The sequence below is a fragment of the Carettochelys insculpta genome, chromosome 22, assembly GCF_033958435.1.
Source record: "Carettochelys insculpta isolate YL-2023 chromosome 22, ASM3395843v1, whole genome shotgun sequence".
NCBI classification, from domain to species: Eukaryota; Metazoa; Chordata; order Testudines; family Carettochelyidae; genus Carettochelys; species Carettochelys insculpta.
In genome coordinates, this window is record NC_134158.1 from 2,535,313 (window position 1) to 2,557,682 (window position 22,370).

The 22,370-nt window shown below is 50.6% G+C and overlaps 1 protein-coding gene across 1 annotated transcript in view; it reads left to right on the top strand.

The window, feature by feature from the left end:
• Window positions 1-201: 201 nt before the first annotated feature.
• Window positions 202-22,370, top strand: part of LOC142024614 (E3 ubiquitin-protein ligase TRIM58-like) — a 29,217-nt gene continuing 7,048 nt past the window's right edge. Inside the window, exons 1-5 of the mRNA XM_075016750.1 lie at window positions 202-612; window positions 12,829-12,984; window positions 14,668-14,693; window positions 16,420-16,511; window positions 21,325-21,416. Coding sequence (XP_074872851.1) covers window positions 202-612; window positions 12,829-12,984; window positions 14,668-14,693; window positions 16,420-16,511; window positions 21,325-21,416 — 777 coding nt within the window. The remainder of the gene's footprint in view (window positions 613-12,828; window positions 12,985-14,667; window positions 14,694-16,419; window positions 16,512-21,324; window positions 21,417-22,370) is intronic.

A 22,370-nucleotide genomic window follows, 5' to 3' on the forward strand; every position in this document is an offset into this window, starting at 1 on the left:
GGAAGCTTATCTGTGCTGCTAAGAGAGCAAAGGTTCAGTGTCTTGGGAGCAGCTTCCTGGAACGGGGCTAATGCAAATACAGCAGGGACATTTGGTCTGACACGTCTTCGAGGAGCGAGGCGCCTTCCTGCTGTGAGACAAACACACTGCGGGGTGCGCAGGGGTGACGAGGATCTCGTTTGTCCTCTCTTAACAAGAACCATGGCAGCTGCACACCCTGTGCAAGTGAATAAAGCTGAGCTGATTTGTTCCATTTGTTCGGATTTATTTCAAGACCCTGTGACTACGGAGTGTGGACACAGCTTCTGCCAAGACTGTATCACGCAGCTCTGCGAGGAAGGGGAGATCACCGATGTCTGTCCCCTGTGCAGGCAGAAGTTCCGCAAGGAAAACTTGAAGCCAAACAGGGAGCTGAAGAATATTGTGGACTCAGTGAGGCAGTTGTCAGCATCACAAGGAGAGGAAGAAGTCCCCAAGTGTGAGACACACAAGGAGCCTCTGAAATTCTACTGTAAAGATGACAAAAGCCCCATCTGTCTTTACTGCAAAGAGTCCAGGCCTCACCGTGGCCACATGGTGGTTCTCATTGAGGAGGCGGTCGAGGACTACAAGGTAGAGAACAGTTATTTCCTTTGCTTATTGAAGCAGTTCCCGACCTTTTGCAGATGGGGACCTGTTCTGACAATGCAGGAAGACTTGGTGACCCACAGCAATTCAAAAGCCTGAGGGGGGCGGGGGGCAGTGCCGTAACTAGCTAATTTTGCGCTGAGGCAAGAATATAAAATTGTGCCCCACATGTTTCCATATAGTGGTTATTTCATAGAAGGGGGAAATATATAAATAATAATACAATAATAACACTACTTTTATTATAGACAATTATTATTTTATTGTTATGGTTGATTGAGTTGTGGTGGGGGAAAGACCCTCATCTACAAACTGCTCCACCCTCCACTCCCCCAGCTTAAACCCCACACTCAGGGGCCGGAGGGGCTGGGGAGCCACACTCAGGGAGGTCACATTCAGGGGCTGGGGGGAGTCACATTCAGGGGCTGGGGGCTAGGAGGGTCACACTCAGAGGCTGGAGGGGCTGGCTGAGTCTCAGGGGCTGGGGGGAGATACAACAAAAGTGAGAACTGACAAATCAGCTACATAGAACAGAAGGGAGTGAAAGAGAGGAAGGGAAGAGGGGGTGAAAATTGCTTATGCAAGAGTCTATTAAGTGGCTTGCCAGGGATGGCTACAGATATCAAAGTTCTTTAATGCAGAATTGCTTCTCTCTTGATAGCGATAGCTGCTGGATGTGGCTCATTAAGGAGCTGCAAATGGCCCCTTTCGGAGCCACATGCAGCTCCGAGCTGCTGGTGACCCTAAACAAAGCTAATCGTGACCGTGTTTGGGTCCTGACCCACAGCTTGGGAATCGCTGTTTTATTGGAATTCAGGGTGAACCATGTTTTCCCTTCTAGTGCAAAGGGCCATGTGTCCAGCAAGGGCAAGCAGAGATCTGTGTGCGCAAACACAGGCGGTCCTGATGCCTTCATTTTCACAGGCAAGTGCCAGGAATACATGCAGAGCTCTCACAGGCACCATTGGTAATGTAGCCGCCTAACCATTTAAATGCACAAAGATACGGTTTGTGCTGGGGTTACATCTGTGAACTTCCCCAGAAGAGGGAGTGTGTCTGTATCAGTATCTACCAACTCAGGGTGTATTTACGGGTTGTGGTATGTCCAGTACATTGATACGGGGTGAGTGGGTAGATACTGATACACACACGCTCCCTCGCAGGGTGTCCTCTTTGTAGGAAGGTCAAATGTGGTAGCCCTAATCTGTGCTGCACAGAAGCGGGGAGTGAGTCACCAGAGAGGCCGGGGGACCCGGTTCAGGGGCTGAGTGTGATTCGGGATTCCCGTGTTCTGTGCCGGCTCGTTTGCCCTCTCGCTGTGGGACCGCCTTGGCTTTGTGTCTCACTGTCTATGGTCTCCCTCTGCCACAGGCATGTTGGGAGGCTAAACTGTAACGCCTGCAAAGGGCATTGCAGGTAAGAACTGTCAGCGCACTCAGCGAGGGGGCTGGGAGATCGATTCTGGTGCACATGGCCTGCAGAGCAAAAGCCGTCATATAATCCCCCCACCCTCCTTGCTGGAGGACCCCCCTTGCTGGAAACACGGCCCTTTTGATATGACAGTACCGGTAGGAAATGTTGAGTTACTGTCCCCTCTGCTTTGGAGATCAGTTAACCCTGGGGATGGGTCAGAGCAGCTGAGTCCATGACACAGAGACATGAAGACAGAGGACGCACGTACCACGAGTTGTGTGATGCTCCACAGATGTGAACTGCAGATTTCTCTGCATGTGCTGGTTTAGGTGTAGCTGCAGCGAGTGGGGAAGGGACCAGTTGGAGCAGGTTACCAGAGCTCTCACTGTGATACCACAAGAGGGGAACATTCACCGTGTGAGATCCATCACGCTGCACTCCAGCGCTGAGCTCTGTGGGCTGGGCCGGCAGCAGTGCGCTGAGATCTGTGGGCCCTGGGGATTGTGCGATCCGGTGTCACACATGGCGGTGGTCTGTAGGGAATGCTGAGGTGTGAATTAAGGCAGTAGCACAGAAAGTGCCCAGCACCCGGTGAGGGGACAGGAAAGTGCTGCAGGTCTGGGTGGGGCTGGGCACAGTGCAACCTGAGTGCGGGAAACTTGTGTTTGCTGGATTTGCTCTACACCCAAATGATGATCTAACCCCTGATGCCTGTTCCGTCTGCTGGATCTAACCAGGGGGAGGTGCCTGGGAGGAGCAAGGGGTAGAATTAGCAGCAGCAGGAGCAAACAGAGGCAGGGTCAAAATGTGAGGAGCGTGTCTCCACTAAACCACATGAATCCCCTTACCCCAGCCCGGGGGTCTGCAACCTGCAGCTCTGGAGCCACATGCGGCTTGTTAAGGACTTCTTGGGGCTCCCATTGCTATAACTGCAAAGTAAAAACCCTCCTGATTGTTTTTGTTAAATGAGGAACGTCTAAGAGCCCCCAAATGAACAACTCCTATTCTAACTAGCAAACCATATGGGATCTCAAATCCGGATAACTCCCCCCGGTGCCCTCCAGAGGGACAGGTCGGGAGTGAAAGTCAGGCAGACAGGGGGACAAACTCACACCTGAAGTGTGAGGAAATGGGATCTGCAAAAAGTTCATGAGTACCTGGCTGTAAACCTGCATCGCGTTACAAATCGCTGTGTGCTCTGCTCTTAGAAAAGGGGTTACACAAAGTACAGATTGCCCGACCCATATCCACATGCATTGCAGCTCTTGGAGTATTGAGCTTTTACCGAACTGAAAAAAATGGCTCTTCTAGTTATGCTGGTTGCTGACCACTGCACTAGGCAGAGCTACCGAGTCTTCTGCGACTCTTATCTGATTTCAGGCACTGCTTGGAGCAGGGTGCGTGAACCACAAAGAGAAGTTGGTGATCAGGAAGAATTCGAGGCCCTGGCACAGTCAAAGAAGTGTGAGGAGGTTGGAATAACGGCGACTTGGTGGGACGATTCGCATAACCGGAGCACGGTCATGGAAGGGTGAAAACTGTTTAGGAAGGACAGACGGGAGAAAAGGAGGAGGAGTTGCGCTGTGTGCGAGGGAGCAGTGTGAGTGCTCAGAGCTCCAGTGTAAGGAGGGAGAAAAGCCAGTTGAAAGTCCTTGGGTTAAGCTGAGAGGCAGAAGTAACAGAGGTGAAGTTGTGGTTGGCGTCTGCTCTACACCGCCAGATCAGGGAGATGAGGTAGATGAGGATTTCTTCAGACAGCTAAGAGAAGCTTCCAAATCACAGGCCCTGGTTCTCATGGGAGACTTTAATCACCTGGACATTAGTTGGGAGACCAGTACAGCAGCGCACAGACAATCCAGGAAGTTTTTGGAGAATGTTGGCGATAACTTCCTGGTACAAGCGCTGAAGGAACTGACCAGGGACCATGCACAGCTTGACCTGCTGCTCACAAACAGGGAAGAGCCGGTAGGAGGAATAGAAGTAAGGGGCAACCTGGGCTGCAGTGATCATGAGATGGTGGATTCAGGATTGTGGCAAAAGGCAGAAAGACGAGCAGTAAAATATGGACCCTTGATTTCAGAAGAGCAGATTCCAGCTCCCCGAGAGAATTGTGGGGTAGGATCCCTTGGGAAGCTAAGATGAAGGGGAAAGGAGCTCAGGAGAGCTGGCAGTATTTTAAAGAGGTCTTATTGAAGGCACAGGAACAAACAATACCGATGCACAGTAAGACAAGCAATTATGGTAGGCAACCAGCTTGGCTTACAAGAGAAATCCTCGGTGAGCTTAAACTCAAAAAGGATGCCTATAAAAAGCGGAAACTTGGACACATGGCTAAGGAGGAGTATAAATCTATGGCTGGAGAATGCCGGGGAGAAATCAGGAAAGCAAAAGCACAATTGGAACTGCAGCTGGCAAGGGATGTGAAAGGCAGCAAGAAGGGTTTCTACAGGCATGTTAACAATAATAGGGTTACCAGGCAGGGTGTGAGGCCATTACTGGATGAGGGAGGCAACCTAGTGACAGATGATGTTGGAAAAGCTGAAGTACTCAATGATTTTTTTGCCTTGGTCTTCACTGACAAGGTCAGCTCCCCAACTACAGCGCTAGGCAATGCACTACGGGAAAGAGGTGGGCAGCCCTCAGTGGGTAAAGAACAAGTTAAGAGCTATTTACAAAAGCCACATGTACACAGATCCATGGGTCTGGATTTAATGCATCCTAGGGTATTGAGGGAATTGGCAAATGCCATTGCAGAACCTTTGGCTATTATCTATGGAAACTCATGGAGATCAGGAGAGGTCCCATATGACTGGGAAAGTCAAACGTAGTGCCCATCTTTAAAAAAAAAGGAAGAGGGACAATCCAGGGAACTACAGACTGGTCAGCTGCACCTCAGTCCCCGGAAAAATCATGGAGGAGATCCTCAAGAAATCCATTTTGGACCACTTGGAAGAGGGGAAAGTGATCAAAAGTAACCAACATGGATTCACCAAGGGCAAGTCCTGCCAGACCAATCTGATTAGCTTCTATGGTGAGGTAACTGGCCCTGTGGACGTGGGGAGGTCAGTGGATGTGCAATACCTGACTTCAGCAAAGCTTTCGACACGGTCTCCCACGACATTCTTGTCCACAAGTTAAGAGAGTATGGATTGGATACATGGACTGTAATGTGGATAGAAAACTGGCTTGACACATGGGCCCAACAGGTAGTGGTCAGTGACTCAGTGTCTGGTTGGCAGTTGGTTTCAAGTGGAGTGCCCCATTGATCAGTTCTAGGGCCAGTACTGTTCAACATCTTCTTTAATGACCTGGATGAGGGGATTGATTGCACCCTCAGCAAATTTGCAGATGACACGAAGCCTGGGGGGTCAGGTAGGTACGTTAGAAGGTAGAGATAGAGTCCAGAGTGACCTAAGCAAATTGGGGGATTGGATCAAAAGAAATCTGATGAGGTTCAACACGGACAAGTGCAGAATCCTGTGCTTGTGACGGAAGAATCCCAAGCATTGTTACAGGCTGGGGACCAACTGGCTAAGTAGCAGTGCAGCAGAAAAGGACCTGGGGGTTACAGTGTATGAGAGGCTGGATATGAGTCAACAGTGTGCCACGGTAGCCAAGAAGGCCAACAGCCTATTGGGGTGCATTAGGAGAAGCATTTCCAGCAGATCTAGAGAAGTTATTATTCCCCTCTACTCGGCTCTGGTGAGGCCTCATCTGGAGTATTGTGTCCAGTTCTGGGCTCCTCAGCATAGAAAGGATGTGGATGCATTGGAGAGGGTTCAGCAGAGGGCAATGAAAATGATTAGAAGTCTTGAGCACATGACCTGTGAGGAGAGGCTGAGAGATGTGGGCTTATTTATTTTGCTGAAGAGAAGAGTGAGGGGCGATTTGATAGCAGCCTTCAACTTTCTGAAACGGGGCTCTAAAGAGGACGGAGAGAGGCTGTTCTCAGTGGTGTCAGATGGCAGAACAAGGAGCAATGGTCTGAAGTTACAGAGGGAGAGGAGTAGGTTGGATATTAGGAAAAACTGTTTCCCCAGGAGCGTGGTGAAGCACTGGAATGTGTTACCAGGAGATGTGGTGGAATCTCCAACCCTAGAGGTTTTTCAGTCCCAGCTTTACATAGTCCTGGCTGGGGTGATTTAGTTGAGGTTGATCCTGCTTTGGGCAGGGGGCTGGACTAGATGACCTCCTGAGGTCCCTTCCAGCCCTAGAATTCTATGATTCTGTGATCATATGTAAATTAGTACATTACATAATTTACATAGAATATCTCACATAGGGTGAGATATTGTCCACAAGGGTCAAAGTTAAGGTTCTGCCTTCCCATTGTGAGGTAGCTCATGTGTTGCGTGACCGTGTGTTGTGTGTTGTTTTGTCCTTTGGCAGAGGGGAGGCATTTCATAGCGGAGGTGCTGAGTCCGGCAGGGGCACTGGACAATGTTGAAGGTGCATGAAGGGCTGTGTGGGGAGTGTCCCCTCCTGCAGCAATTTCTCGCTTTTATGGCTTGAGCTCTGTGGTGGAGTGGGGGCTACGTGTGCGTGCGTGTGTGTGTGTGTGTGTGTGTGTGTGTGAGGGGCTCACAGAAGGTGGGGGGCTCCTGCTGAGGGTAACCTGACACCCAGGTGACACCTCTGGGCTGCAGACAAAGGGGGAGGTGGAGCCGGAGGGGTTTGAATTGGAACTGGGAGTTGGAAGCAGTGAGTCTGGGCTGGGAGAGAGCGAGAGAGAGACAAAGGAGGGGGCCAGGCCCCAGCTCCTGGGGCCCCTTGGGGCCTCCTCTCCCCAGCATGGATGGGACTGGGTGTCTCTGCCGGCTGCACTGACTCCTCTGTATGACGCTGTGTCCTGTTGGCTAATAAACTGGCTGTTCTCCTGCTGAGTGAGAGTCACTCCTGCCTGCCGGCGGGGTGCAGAGCTGGGGGACCCCTGAACCCCATCACAAGGTCAGCACCATGAGGCTGCTGTGATTGGTTCTCTTTCAGCTGTATCTTCCTATATAATTCCTCGTGGGTTACCTTCTGCAGCCATCCTATTCTCAGGATCTTTCTGTAACAGCTCCTCTTGAACACCAATATTCTTCTCTTTGAATCATCTGTTTTCATCCATGTCTCACATCTGTGCAACATGCTGCTGCATACACGTTTTTAAGACGCTCAGCTTTGTTCCTAAGCTAATTGCTTTGCTTTTCCAGATCTTATCCGTCACCTTCAAACTCACTCTTGCTTTCGCTATTCTGGTTGCTTTTTCCTTCTTACAATCTGAATCGTATGCCATGGTGCTCCCCAGACACTTCAGCTTCTCTACGTTCTCTAGTTTGATCCCAGCTACACGGATCTTCCTTCCTATTTCCTTATCTCTGCATACCATTGTGTTTGTTTTATCGATGTTCATAATCAGTCCGTACCACTTCCCTTCCTCATTTAGCGCCCGCACTGTTTTCGATAGCTTCTCCTCATCTTCCTCAATGATAACTGTATCGTCCGCGAACCTCAAGTTGTTAATCCTCATCCCATGAAGATGATACTCGGCAATATCGGATCTCCTTGTCTCGTACCTCTACTCATTCTAAACTAACTTCCCAACTTTCTGCATGTTCTCATCACTGCCTCCACATTTTCAGTGACATCCTTCAACAGCCATATTAGTCTGTTATCCACTCCATACGACTCCAACTCCACCCAAGTCACTTTCTCATCTATACTGTCAAATGCCTTCTGGAAATCAACAAACAAGCGTATATGTTTCTTGTTCTTTCATTGAGCTTTCTCCACTATCATTCTTAGTGCGAACATCTGCTGTATGGGACTTCTATCTTTCCTGAACCCCGCTTGCTTGTCCACTAGAGCTGCGTCTACACGTGCACGCTACTTCGAAGTAGCGGCACCAACTTCGAAATAGCGCCCGTCGCGTCTACACGCGTCAGGCGCTATTTCGAAGTTAACTTCGACGTTAGGCGGCGAGACGTCGAAGTCGCTAACCTCATGAGGAGATAGGAATAGCGCCCTACTTCGACGTTCAACGTCGAAGTAGGGACCATGTAGACGATCCGCGTCCCGCAACGTCGAAATTGCTGGGTCCTCCATGGCGGCTATCAGCTGGGGGGTTGAGAGATGCTCTCTCTCCAGCCCCTGCGGGGCTCTATGGTCACCGTGGGCAGCAGCCCTTAGCCCAGGGCTTCTGGCTGCTTCTGCGGCAGCTGGGGATCTATGCTGCAGGCACAGGGTCTGCAACCAGTTGTCAGCTCTGTGTATCTTGTGTTGTTTAGTGCAACTGTGTCTGGGAGGGGCCCTTTAAGGGAGCGGCTTGCTGTTGAGTCCGCCCTGTGACCCTGTCTGCAGCTGTGCCTGGCATCCCTATTTCGATGTGTGCTACTTTGACGTGTAGACGTTCCCTCGCTGCGCCTATTTCGATGTTGGGCTGAGCAACGTCGAAGTTGAACATCGATGTTGCCGGCCCTGGAGGACGTGTAGACGTTATTCATCGAAATAGACTATTTCGATGTTGGCTGCACGTGTAGACGTAGCCTAGATGTTCCATCTCTGATCTCAGTCTCTCCGTCAGTATCATCAGCAGCACCTCGCCTGGATGACTCGTTAGGGCAAGCCAATCATTCTGTAGTTCTTGCACTCCACCCACTCCCTTTCTTATGTATTGTCACCAGCAAGAATCTTGTCCATTCCTTGGGTGTCTTCCCTTCTTTTCACGCTATATGACATAGTCGGTGTATTTCCTGAATAACACTTTTTCCACCATATTTGATCATCTCTTCCGTGATCTTATCATTTCCAGGGCTCTTGTTCTTTAGTCATTTCACAGTTCATTTTAGCTCCTCCTTCAAAATATCGGTCTCATTCTCAGTGCTTAGCGCTAATAACTTGTTCAGGTCTTCAGTCAGTCTCTCTGAAATACTCGGGTCCATCTGTGCTTTGTATAGGTTGGTGCAATATCTCGTCCATCACTGCACAACCTTCTCCTTGCTCATGAGCACCTCCTTGTTCTCGTCTTCGATCACCATCTGCGTCAGCTGCTGCTTCCTGTTAATATTCCTGGTCATCCCATACACCTCCCTGGTCTTATACTCCCTGTAACAGTGCTCTGTATCTTCACACTGCTCCTCTAACCATTTCGCCTTATTCATTCTGGCCACTTTCCTTCCCTCGTTGCATTTCATTCTACATCGCTGTTCCGCCCTCTCAGAAACAGCCCTTCTGATCGTCAGCATTCTCTTATCTTAGCCCAGCTTCAGCGTCTCCTGCGTAGTCCTCTTCTTACTGATCTTCTCTTTTGCTGAAACCCTCTGCTCACTTGCTTCTTCTATCGCTGTGGCTGTCCCTTCCCCTCTCTTATCTCGGTCTCTCTCTGTGCTCCCATTCCTGATCTTGTCTTCGAGCACTGCTGTGCATGCGTTCCCTATTTCTTCTTTGCCTCACCGCAACTCTTCACTTCTTGAAGTGTCTTTTACTTTCTCGAGTTTCATCTTGATGTTTGCAATCACTAGACTGGGGTCTGGATCCTGATCCACTCCTTGGAAAGTTCGGCACTGCTGTACTGATGTTACTCATCTTCTTCTTATCCAAATCATATCCATTATGTTCCTGGACTTCCAGTCATTCCATCGCCATGTCCACTTTGTACAGCCCTTTTGTGGGAATCTCGTGTTGCAGATCACCGTCTCATGCTCTGTAGCAAACTCGAGTAGTTTCTCTCCTTGTTTGTTTTTTTCTCTGTAACCCAACCCTCCCATGAGACTCTTCCAACCTTCATTATCTGTTCTGACCTTCGCATTCCAATCTCCTCCGATGATCAATATGGGTGAACAACAAATTCTTACTAAAAACAAAGAAGACTTTGTAAATGTTGTTTGTGACCAAACCAAATGCACACTCTTGAAGACAGTCTTGTTTCCATACCTCAAGGCAAGGTCAGGCAACCAGTCAGGAAAGATGAGGGGAGCTTTGAGGAAAAGTCAAAACACTAAAAAAACAGAGAAATAGCTGTCTTGACCAGAATGCAACTTCACTCTTTGACCCGCCTGTGGGAGATCACAGAAGTGGGATGGAGACCCAGACCCCAAACCAAAACAGGGCCATAAGTTGTAAGGGATGGGATGTGGGTGTGTATTTCAGGTACAATTATACCTGATGGGGAGAGGGAGACACTGGAAAACTTGGCTCCACAGTATCAGAGTTTAGGACATGGGCTGCTGGAAGCCAGCCCAATGACATCACATTGTCTGCACTTTGGACTTCTGGTCTCTTGCCCTGTATCTATGTGATAACAACCAGGGGAGTGGGTGACGGGAAAATCCTCTAACAGCCCTGAGTTCTGAAAAGGTTCAATGCATCTTCTTCCCTCGGGGCTTGTCAGTTTGTGGATGACACTAAGCTTGGGGGAGAGGCAGATACGCTGGAGGGTAGGGACAGGGTCCAGAGTGACTTAGACAAATTGGAAGACTGGGCTGCAAGAAATCTGATGAGGTTCAATAAGGACAAGTGCAGAGTCCTGCACTTGGGCCGGAAGAATCCCAAGTGTTGTTACAGGCTGGGGTCCGACTGGCTCGGTAGTAGCTTTGAAGAAATGGACCTGGGAGTTGTAGTGGACGAGAAGCTGGACATGAGTCAACAGTGTGCCGTTGTAGCCAAGAAAGCTAATGGCATATTAGGGTTGTTGCATCAAGAGGAGCGTTGCCAGTAGATCCAGAGAAGTGATTATTCCTCTTTATTCGGCTTTGGTGAGGCCGCATCTGGAGTACTGTGTCCAGTTCTGGGCCCCCAATGATAGGAAGGATGTGGATACATGGGAGAGGGTGCAGTGGAGGGCGACCAAAATAATTAGGGGGCTGGAGCGTATGGCCTATGAAGAAAGGTTGAGGGAATTGGGATTGTTTAATCTGCAGAAGAGAAGACTGAGGGGGGACTTGATAACAGCCTTCAGCTGACTGAAGGGAGGCTGCAAAGAGGCTGCAGAGAGGCTGTTCACAGTGGTCACGGATGGCAGAACACGGAACAATGGTCTCAAGTTGTGATTGGGAAGGTCCAGGTTGAACATTAGGAAAAACTTTTTCCCTAGGAGGGTGGTGAAGCATTGGAATCGTCTACCCAGGGGAGTAGTGGAGTCTCCATCCCTGGAGGTGTTTAAGTCTCACCTCAACAAAGCCCTGGCTGGGCTGATCTGATGGGTTTGGTCCTGCTTAGAGAGGGGGGCTGGACTCGATGGCTTTTTTAGGTCTCTTCCAGTTCTATTGTTCTGTGATTCTATGAGACGTGGCCATGGTTTCCAGGGCGTATGGTGGGGTAAGTGGAGGCAATGGTGCAGAACAACAGCTCAGGGCGAGAGCAAGAGGGTGGTGACATTTGCAGGTCTGATGTGGTTTGCGTGCAGCTCACTCAGTGTTCAAATGCAGGAAGCTGCTTTTTCCTACAGTGAACATAAACCTGAGCTTTGCTTCCACCACTGGCTGCAGCCAGCCAGGAACAGGGGAGCAGAGAGGAGCAGGTGATAGGAGCAGCCGCAAGAGCAATCACAGGCAGGGCCAGAGTATGAGGGTCTCTAACCCCTCCCCAACCCAACATACACCCACTGGCCTTAGCCACAGCTGCCAAGTGTTCTGGGACACCGTCGTACCCCAGCCCCTGCTCAGAGCAGGGTGTGATAGCCCCAAAGAGCCGTTTCAGATCATATGAAATTATATATATGCAAACTGGCACACGAAACACCGCACACAGAGCAGGTATAACTAGGTATAGCGCTGACGGCTGAAGAGCTGGGTTGTGTCAACAAACTCCCAACAGAGGGCTTGAACGGCGTCCATGCTTGGCAAGTTTTGTCGACAAAGGCTGCTCATGTAGATGCAGCTAATGCAAACGACCAGCACCCTGCAGTTCCCTTCCACTGGTCCCATGGCTGCTTCCTCAGCCGTTCTGCGTCCCTGTAGGCTGTGCAGTTTTGCGGCTAGGCAATCCCACGCTGGCAATAGTTTCTCCCGTCTGCTGACTTTCTCAGTCTTGTAAACTATCGTAGTCCCTCTCATGATCTTTTAGTCCGACTTTCAGCACATTGTCAGCCATGGAAACTCACCCACCTCTCCGGTGATAGACCCAGAAACTCTGATGGAGCCCCTGACATCTTAGTCACCCTCATGACCTTTAGTCTGACTTTTTGCACATTATAAACCACATCTGAGCTGCATCTGACGAAGTGGGTCTTTGCCCACGAAAGCTCATGCTCATACATTTCTGTGAGTCTATAAGGTGCCACAGGACCCCTCCTTGCTATTATAAACCACAGATACTCACTCACCTCTCCAGTGATAGACCCAGAAACTGGGATGGAGTTGCTGAAATCTTCAGATCAGGCTTTGAAGACTTCAGGTTGCAGGGCTTAATTAACTTCTGCCTGTGTCCTCTGCCTCACGCTAAAAGAAAGACAAACCCACCCCCTCATTCTCCCCCGGCTCACTGGCTCGCTCTCACACATATCTTGCCTAACAGTCTCTGCCTTTGCTTTCAGAAAAGCCTTCAGCCCTCACGGCTGACTTTCTAATCAGGCCTCACTATGAGATGTGCTGCCTTGGGGTGTGGGTTCCAGTTTCCATCTATCGCACTTCATAAATGGGCTTTACTGTTCCGTCTGTTTAACTTGAAAGAGAGAATGAAACAACTTTCATCAGGCTAGGAAATTTCTAAAGAACCAAGACCCATTTGACTGCTCATGTAAACACCTTCCAGCGTCAACAAGTGGTTTGTTGTTTTTTTTTATCATTTTAACTTTTTTTTTTCCTGTAGGAAACAATAAGAAAGCAGTTGGAAGGAGCTGAGGCCACCTATGAGAAACTGCACCAGCTTGTGAGCAAAGACAAGAAACTCTTTCCTCAGAGTGCAAGGGAAGAGGAATATAAGAGACTGCAGAAATTAGCTGACAAGACAGCAATTCTTTTCCAGGTAAGCTCCTCTACAGGAAAACAAAAACAAAAGCATTGCTTTTACAGGGGAAGCTTCAGTAACCTGGAAGGGCACAGCTGACACTGAGTTATGTTTCTGCCACACAAACAGCAGCAGAAACGTGCAACTTGCAGGGCAATTTTCCATTCCAGCAGAATGAGACAGAACAAAGCGTCTCCAGAACAGCGTACGCAGAGTGTGTGTCTCCTCTGAGCAAATGTACAGGTGCACCCTGGCTGTATGTGCCAGCAAATACACTTCTGAGCTGGGTGGAGGAGGAGACACGCCCCTGCAAGCACAGTCTTGGGCACCTCTGTACATAGCAGGGTGGGGTTACCATGGTGGAACTTTCAAAAAAGAGGAACCCCTGAGAGGGAGTGTGTCTGCATCGGTACCGACCGATTTACTCCCAGCGTTTTGGGCGTAAGGGAACTTCAAATTTGCCTGCAGCTACATGGCTTGCTGCCACTTCAAAGTTCACAACTTCAAAGTTTGCGTGGCAGGAATTATGCTAATGAGGTGCTGCATATCCAGAGCAGCACCTCACTGCTATTCTCCAATTGGGGTGATTAGCATATCCCCTTTGAAGGAAGGGCTAGGGTAGATGAGCCCAAAGAGAAGAAATTAGCTGTAATCTGATAACTGCCCTTTCGCTTTTGGCATGCAAATACACAGACACTCCTCTAGGAAGCAAAAATCAAATCATTGCCTTAAAGAGTAATTTATTCACAAGACAAGATGAAAAAATACCCAGCAAGTAAATAAGCATACTTGGTTGCTGAGGGTAATAAGAGCAACTCAAACATCCGGGTTAGAGCACACAGGATTACTTCCTTGGGAATCAGCTTGGAAGTTGCAGAGTGCAGGGGAAAAATACCTCAACCAGCCTGAGAAGTTTCACACCAAACCCAAAATAAAAATAACCTGACTGTGTCTAACTAAACATTTCCTTTCCACTTCCATATCTATGTCCTGATTATGACGTGGAGAGGATGTTTACTGGAATTAAGCGTATGGGTCTCTCCCTGCTCCGGCCACAGAACAAAGGCTCCTCAGCCTGCAGCTCTTTCCATTAAGAAAAAGATCCCTCTCTCCCCATTGGCTCACCTGTCTGCTTCCTACAGAGAACCCCCTTTCCCTGGGTTTAACCCCTTATGGGCATTTATTCATCACACTCTGTCTCTCAGGGGTGTCCTCTTTTTTTGAAAGTTCATATATGCTATACTGGGGGCCAGATTTTCCAGAGAGCTTGGGAACAATGGAGACTCCTCATAGCCCCTCAGCCCTGGACTGGGAGCCAATGGGAGCTACTGGGAGCTGAGCTGTTTGGACAATCTGTCCATAAAGGGTGAAATGGCAGCCAGAGCAGAGGCTGCAGAGCCCTTCCCACCCCACACGCTGGCAGGAGGCAGCTGTGGTTTGCCTGGCTGGGCTCAGGAGCTGGCCAGTCCCACCAGCAATGCTGACAAACATAACAGGACTGCCTCTAGGCCCGTACGGTGTAACTATGCCAAAGTCCTTCCTAACAAAGATCCAAAGCAAAGTTCTTGCTGTGGGAGGAGACAGGAGGGGGCTTCAGACAATGTTTTACAACCTGATTTGCAGAAATTAATCTCCACTGGGTCATGCGGAAACCTGATTGTAGAACTGCACCTGCATGTTGGTCTCCTTTTTCCATTGCAGGTGGATACAAAAGGCCAGGGGCGAAGGTAAGTGTCTGCCATTCCTGGTGTTGTGGGAGGAATTTCGGGGGTGGGGGTGGGGAGGAAGTTCCTACTCCATACCTGCCCCAGTGCAGAGAGAACTTGAAAGGGTGAGGCAGCATGAGATGTTAGTTCTCTCTTGTTCCTCTGGCATATGGAGTCATTTTGCTTTTCTGCCACAGTACAAGTTGAATCTGGGGACCTGGGGATTACACTGGATGAGAGGCTGGATATGAACCAAGTGTGCCCTTGTAGCCAAGAAGGCTAACGGCATATCGTGGTGCATTAGGAGAAGCATTTCCAGCAGATCTAGAGAAGTTATTATTCCCCTCTATTTGGCACTGGTGAGGCCACATTTGGAGTATTGCATCCAGTTCTGGCCCCCCCACTATAGAAAGGGTGCGGATGCACTGAAGTGGGTGCAGCAGAGGCAATGAAAATGAGTAGAGGGTTGGAGCACATGACCTATGAGAAGCTGGGTGAGAAAAGAGAAGGGTGAGGGGCGATTTGATAGCAGCCTTCAACTTCCTGAAGGGGGCTCTGAAGAAGATGGAGAGAGGCTGTTCTCAGTGGTGACAGACGGCAGAACAAGGAGCAATGGTCTGAAGTTACAGAGGGGGAGGTGTAGGTTGGGTATTAGGAGAAACTGTTTCCCCAGGAGAGTGGTGAAGCACTGGAATGTGTTGCCTAGAGAGGTGGTGGATTCTCCATCCCTAGAGGGTTTTAAGTCCTGGCTGCACAAGGTCATGGCTGGGATGATTTAGTGGGGGTTGATCCTGCTTTGGGCAGGGGGCTGGACTCTGTGACCTCCTGAGGTCCCTTCCCGCCCTTGGAATCGGTGGTTCTGTGAACCTCCTGCTGGACCATGGATGTTGCTGGACCAAAGAGCCCATGGACAAGTGTCCAAATGGGTCGGAGGCACAGCTGGCAGCAGGGAGCCTCGCACAGAGGCCAGCTCTGTGCCAACCTGTGGCTTGAGTGCAGCAGGAAAGTGTGCGAGTCCAGAGAGGAAAGCGAACAGTGAAAGAGATTGGTATGTATCACTATATAGTGATCTGGCCCCAGCATCTCTGCTAAATCCCATCTGCTTTGTGGTTTAACGGTACTTCCTGCTCTCCCCAAGGGTGAGGGTAAGCCAGCGCACCCTGGTGTGGTGCACCAGGAAGAAAGTGGCAGCTGGGGGCCAGGCTCTGATCCAGCCTCCTTGAACCCCATTCTCCCCCCGCACCCTGACCCCCGAGCTGAGGCCAGGAGCAAAGTTCTAGGCACGCGAGTCTGGCAGCTGGGATCAGATGCCGGCACTGGGCCAGGCGCTCAGGGCTCTCTTGCAACCCTAGTTCCCTTCCCAGGCCAATGCGTGCTGTCCTCACAGCACAGGGGCAGCACAGCTGGGGCAGGGTCTGCGCCAGGGCCAAGTCCCTCTCTGCCTCCCCACTCTGCCCTACACACCCCTGCCCTGACCCAGGCACAGGCACAGATAGACAGACAGACAGACAGCAAACCCCTTGCCCTGATCCCCCCATCTCCACCCCATACTGACATTTCTTACAGGTACTGTCACATCACAACCCCTCCACACCCAGCCCTGAGCTCCCCCCACAAGGGTACCTGTGTGATATCACAATACCTGGAAGAAACTTAGGTTACTTTCACCCCCAGCACTACCCCCAGGACGTTGTTGTGTTCATGGATAAAAAACGTGGATACTGATGAGAGTAATTGTTGTGTTCAGGTTTGAAGATGCAGCTTCTCAGCCGCAGCCATGTGAACCTGACGTCCCTGGAAGGGACATTGACATGAAGGGAGAGTTACGGGGACACGAAGGTAAGAAACGGGGTCTGGGGTCTGTGCTTAAAGATTTGGGGGGTGAGGGGTTATGGAGTTACCAGGAGTGATCAGCCCCTCCATGCAACATGCCAGAGCCAGCAGCTGAACTGGAGAGACCTGGGAGCTCAGTCCGTGGCTCAGGCCATCCCTGCACCAGCCCAGGTGGTCGTCCATTGTCCAGGGGAATGCTGCACTTTCCCCTGTTACCCGACCCTAATGAGAGTCCCCTTGTTCTCCGCTTCCTTATGCTCTCAGAGACGCGGCCAGTCGGCTCTCTGTTACTCTGCTGCGGTTGGGGCGTGGGGCAGTCACAGGAAATGTCCGTTCTTAGACACCCCCTTTTCCTTACAGCCTGTTTGCCACACGCTCCTCCTGAGATCAGCACTGTGACTTTGCATCACATCTGGGCCAGGGCACGAGCCAGGAGCCCCTCGGGGGGGGTACCAGAGGCCCAGCGTGCTAGGCAGGCCGGAGGGCAAACTGAGAGGCAGCTGGGCGGTGGGCTCGGCTTCCGAGGAGAGGAGTGGCAGGTGGGAGCAAGACCTGAGCAGGGAGAGCCAGCGCCGTAGATCGCATGGCTCAGCCCCAGCCGGGCTGTCTTTGCCGAGGGCTGGAGGCCTGTGCTGGGGCCGAAGCCGGTCGCTATGGCAAAGCGTTTCACTGCCGTGCAAAGGTCGCACAGTTGTCGGACTCCAGAGATTATACAACCAAGTCTGTGACAAGAGCCAGCCAGGCTGAGACGAGATGGCCAAGAGATGAAGGAGCCTCCAGGGCTCGCGGTGCGGGGCCGTGGTACTGGCACAAACATTGCACAGGCGATGAACGGCCGTATTGTGGGTGCATCCGGGACTACCCAGAGGAGAGGGAATGAATGGTTCAGTACTAATGCTCCCAGGTGCTGGTGAGGGAAGGGCATGGCACAGCACCACCACCGAGATGGTCACTCATCTTGGGGTGACCCGGAGCCAGTCACCAACATGGTGGCCTTTTCCTGGGAGTTGTGCAGTTGCTTGTTACTAATTTGTTCATCAGGTGCAATTCCTGAGGCTCAGGCAAAGATTATTGATTCGAGTATAGCCACATGAACAGCTGTACAGGTTGAACCTCTCTAATCCAGCACCCTTGGGACCTGACTGGTGCCGGATGAGAGAATTTGCTGGACCATGGGAAGTCACTATTGTCTATCAGCCTTACCAACACTCCCACTGCTTACTGGGCTCTTAGAAGACATTTAGAGGTAAATTTCAGCTAAATGCCCACTGAGAGCCAGGACTAGTGGCTGTAAACAAACTTTAAGGGACTACAGGAAAGTTGGCCACATCGATGATATGTGTCAGCCAGCTAACTAAAACCACTCTGGATTATGTGTGTGATTAGAGATTCAACCTGTACTAGGAAAGTTACAAGATCTGAGCACGAGGGCTAGTTTCTGGCTTGTGGATTTGTGCCATATCACGGGGACAAGGTGCTGGCCTAGCCGGTTTTGGTTCCAGAGTGATGACACCATCAAATCATAAATAAAATAGGGCCCACCTAAACTGCCACTGGTTTAAGGCTTTTATGACAGGTCAATGTCTGGGCCAGCTGGTGAGCACGTTCCAGGTAATTCTGTCATTCTGCACAGGGGGATTTAATCACCAGGAGTTCTTACCCAGTATTCCCTAGTTCAGCTCTGTGCAGAGGAGTTCCCTGGAGTAATAAAGGCCAGGGGTGCCACGCTCGGTTGGGACTACATGGCTGGTAGAGGACACAGGAGGTGTCAGCAGTTTCAGTAAATGTTTGCATGACGCCGGCGTGACCCCATGTCACTGCTGCGGAGAAAGCAAGTTTCAGCGGCGGGAGTGTGTGCTGAGCCTCAGGAGACCGATGGGACGGAGCACTTGTCTGAGAAGAGGGGTGGGGGCCGGTGGGCTTGAATTGGTCTGAAAAATTGAGGATGAGTTGCCAATAAGAATTTATATACCTTTCAAAGGTCCGACTTAGGCTGCTATGAGCTAAATAGGAATGTAAGGCAGTTAGCTCGATTTTACCATGTGACTGTTTTCACTGTAGGTACCATTAGCTCGATTTAGGGAGGACAAATATCAATGTTAGAAAATTGCAGTCAGGCTCGAATTCAGAAGCTCGATTAAAGGCCAATGTGGAAGCGCTATGTCTTAAAAGTGAATTGATTAACCCCCCAGAGGTGTCCCATGTGAAACCCACAATGCCTCTCACTGCTCCGCTTTGGCTGCTGGGCTCAGGTGCACCAGAATTAGGTAACAGGAAGACCGTGGATTTCCAAGCGGGAGCTGCGAGCCTGTCCCCCCTCAATCTTCTCTTTTCCAAACTAAACAAGCCCAGTTCTTTCAGCCTTTCTTCATAGGTCATGTTCTCTAGACCTTTGATCATTCTCATTGCTCTCCTCTGGACCCTCTCCAATTTCTCCACATCCTTCCTGAACTGCGGTGCCCAGAACTGGACACAATACTCCGGCTGAGGCCTAACCAGCGCAGAGCAGAGTGGAAGAATGACTTCTCGTGTCTTGTTCACAACACACCTGTTAATGCAGCCCAGAATCAGGTTTGCCTTTTTCGCAACAGCATCACACTGTTGACTCATATTTAGCTTGTGGTCCACTATAACCCCTAGATCCCTTTCTGCTGTGCTCATTCCTAGGCAGTCCTTTCCCATTCTGTATGTGTAACACTGATTGTTCCTTCCTAAGTGGAGCACTTTGCATTTGTCCTTGTGCCTTCAATAAGACCTCTTTAAAATACTGCCAGTTCTCCTGAACACCTTTCCCCTTCATCTTCATTTCACAAGGGATCCTGCTCATCAGTTCTCTCAGGGTGTCAGAGTTTGCTCTTCGGAAATCAAGGGTCTGTATTTCATTGCTTGCCCTTCTTCCTGTTGTCTGAATGCTGAAATCTACCATCTCATGGTCACTCCAGCCCAGGTTACCACCCACTTCTATCTCTCCTAGTAGTTCTTCTCTGTTTGTGAGCAGCAGGTCAAGCTGGGCATGGTCCCTGGTTGGTTCCTTCAGCACTTGTACCAAGAAGTTATTCAAAACATTCTCTAAAAGCTTCCTGGGTTGTCTGTGTGCTGCTGTATTGATCTCCCAACAAATGTCTGGGTGGTTAAAATCTCCCATGAGGACCAGCACCTGTGATTTGGAAGCTTCTCTGAGTAGTCTGAAGAAAGTCTTCATCTCCCTGACCTGACAGTCTGTAGCAGACACCAACTATAACATCACCTCTGTTGCTTCCACCTCTACACTTAACCCCTTTACACACTCGGAGTGTGCGCAGCCTTGGGAACCTCCAGGAAGAAACCCAACCTAATACTAACCTGTGGCATGAATCCCTCTCCAAAATAACTATTAGAAATTACAGACATCTAACGTACTTCAGTTAGCGTTAACGCTCCCTTACTTAGCAACGTACAAGAAGAGGGGTTAACAGACTGCCATGGGTCTGCCCAGCACCCAGCATTGCTGCATGAGAACAGGTGTTTTCCCAAAGCATCATGGGAGTTGTAGTCTTTAGGGCTGGATTCCAGCACCAGGATGTTCCCAGTAAGGCTCAGGGGCTACTGTAGTAAAGGGGCCACATATGTATTCGTCACCCCACTGCTCCCAGAACTAAGCGGTCATTAGCGCCTTCCCTTCCCGCCTTTAAGGACACTTACACCCTAATTTGCAGAAGTGCCCCTGACTCTGGGCACCCAGCTGAGGTACCAGACAGCAGATTTTCAGCCGTGTTGAGGAAAAGAAAATCCCAGTGAAGTCAAAGGGGCAGTTGGTGCCAAATTCCTCATCACAATGGGAGGGTGGGCAGATGGGGGTCATTATCCATAAGATGTTGGAAGTTTGCATCAGATTTCACTCACTCTCCATTGCCAGTGACACAGCTCAGCAGCAGACAGGAAGCAGCCCAGCTATCGCTGGCACTGAGGGCGAGAGGTCTGTGGGGTGGGAGGTTTGTAGCTGAGCTGAAGGCGACGGACTGTAGTCAGAGAAGCTCCTGCAGCTTGTCCGCTGGGAAGGGGGATGGGTAACAGGGGTTGGGATTTTTCCCATCAGAAAATGGAAGGTAAATAACCCTCAATTCATGTACCTGCAGAGAGAGGAAACCTCAGAGAATCAGGGGCTGAGAAGAAGCAGCTGACGGGAAGTCACGTCGTTCATGTCCGTGAAGAGGCTCCTGACCCCAAATACGGACTCAGTCACACATCCCTGGACCCAATAATACACAACATCAGTAACACAACCAAGGATGCTGAGCCTAAGGTACAAAATATCAACGTAGTGTAAATAGTCCCGTGCAGTGGTGAGTGAGATGGTCTGTCAGCCCCATCGCTGCCAGGCTGGCGCGTTTGGGCTATTGGCTGGAGCCCTCGTTTACCTGTTGGCACTAAAGCAGCCTGATACCAGTGAGGAGGTGGAGGAAGGAAACCTCTGGGGCTGAGCAAGAATCCGATTTCCATCCCAGTGGGAGGCCTGGCGTTTCCACGTTTTGTTCTGCTGAGTTGGCCGAACCGTTCAAGTACAAACGTCGTAGGCACAAGAAGCTCAGAAGTGCTTTGGTTTAACAATGTCAGACGGCTTCCGCTCACGTCACTGCAGCATTCAGCTGTGTCAGCCTGTGGGAGCTGCAGCTGCTCTGAGGGGCCGCAGGGGTTTCAAACCTGCAGGCGGTGGGCGGGTGGCTGGAAAACGGTGATCTGCCCCAGGGGCTGGAGCAGAGCTCGGGTGGCATATTTGGAGTCCCTTTCTCGGGGGGTTCCCCAGACAGCACCAGCTCCCCCTGCTCTCGCTCACACCCAGAGACGCACACAAAAGCTACTTACACCTTTCGCAAAGGCGTGGAACTGTTTGTGCGTGAACGAGAGAACGTGGAACGCCCGGCCCGGCATTGGGTGACTGTCATTGGCTTCCCCCTAGCTCAGTCACTGAATGGAGCCAATGAGCCCTGTAATGGCTCCCCACGTCACCCTTAGTCAGACAACCTCCCCTCTGCCCCCGTGGCGGGAACCAGCCCCACCCTGCTCCGCTCCCTTGGCTCCTGGCCGAGTTGCTCGGCCTTCCTGCTGGGTGCAGGGACGGTCCCTCCCCAAGTGACGTGTCTGGGAAGTGGGGAGCAGCACGACCTTGGATTGCCCCCCATCCCCCCGTTAGTCACTGGGCTGCCCAGAGGCTCTGGCCCTTGGCCCTTCTGCCCATGGCACTGGATGTTTGTGACCTCTCGTGCTCCCCATGCCTTGCACTGGTGTGTGACTGTAATGAACGCACACTTGGCTCAGCCATTGCCCAGGTCCTAGTGCTTTCCTCTGGTCATGGGCTCACTGACAAGATACACTTCCTTGTTCAGGATGGGGAAGGTGGCCAGAGCGGCTGGCTAGCCAAGGACTGTCCAACTCACATGAGATAAAAATAAAACAAGCCCCAAAAAATCCAGTAAAGCCCATTTCAAAACAAGCCCAAAATGAGTCCTCATCCTGTCTTGGTTGGTAACGCCTGGTGACAAACAAGCCCCAGACAAGAATGTTGTGGGAGACGGCATCAAAAGCTTTGCTGAAGCCAAGGTCTATCACATCCACTGACTTCCCCATGTCCACAGAGCCTGTTCCCTTGTCATAGAAGCTGATCAGATTGGTGAGGCAGGACTTGCCCCTGGTGAATCCATGTTGGCTACTTTTGATGACTTTCCCCTCTTCCAAGTGCTCCAAAATGGATTCCTTGAGGATTCCCTCCATTATTTTCCCAGGGATTGAGGTAAGGCTGACAGGTCTATAGTTCCCTGGATTGTCCTTCTTTCCTTTCTTAAAGATGGGCGCTACATTTCCCTTTTTCCAGTCATCCGATATGTCCCC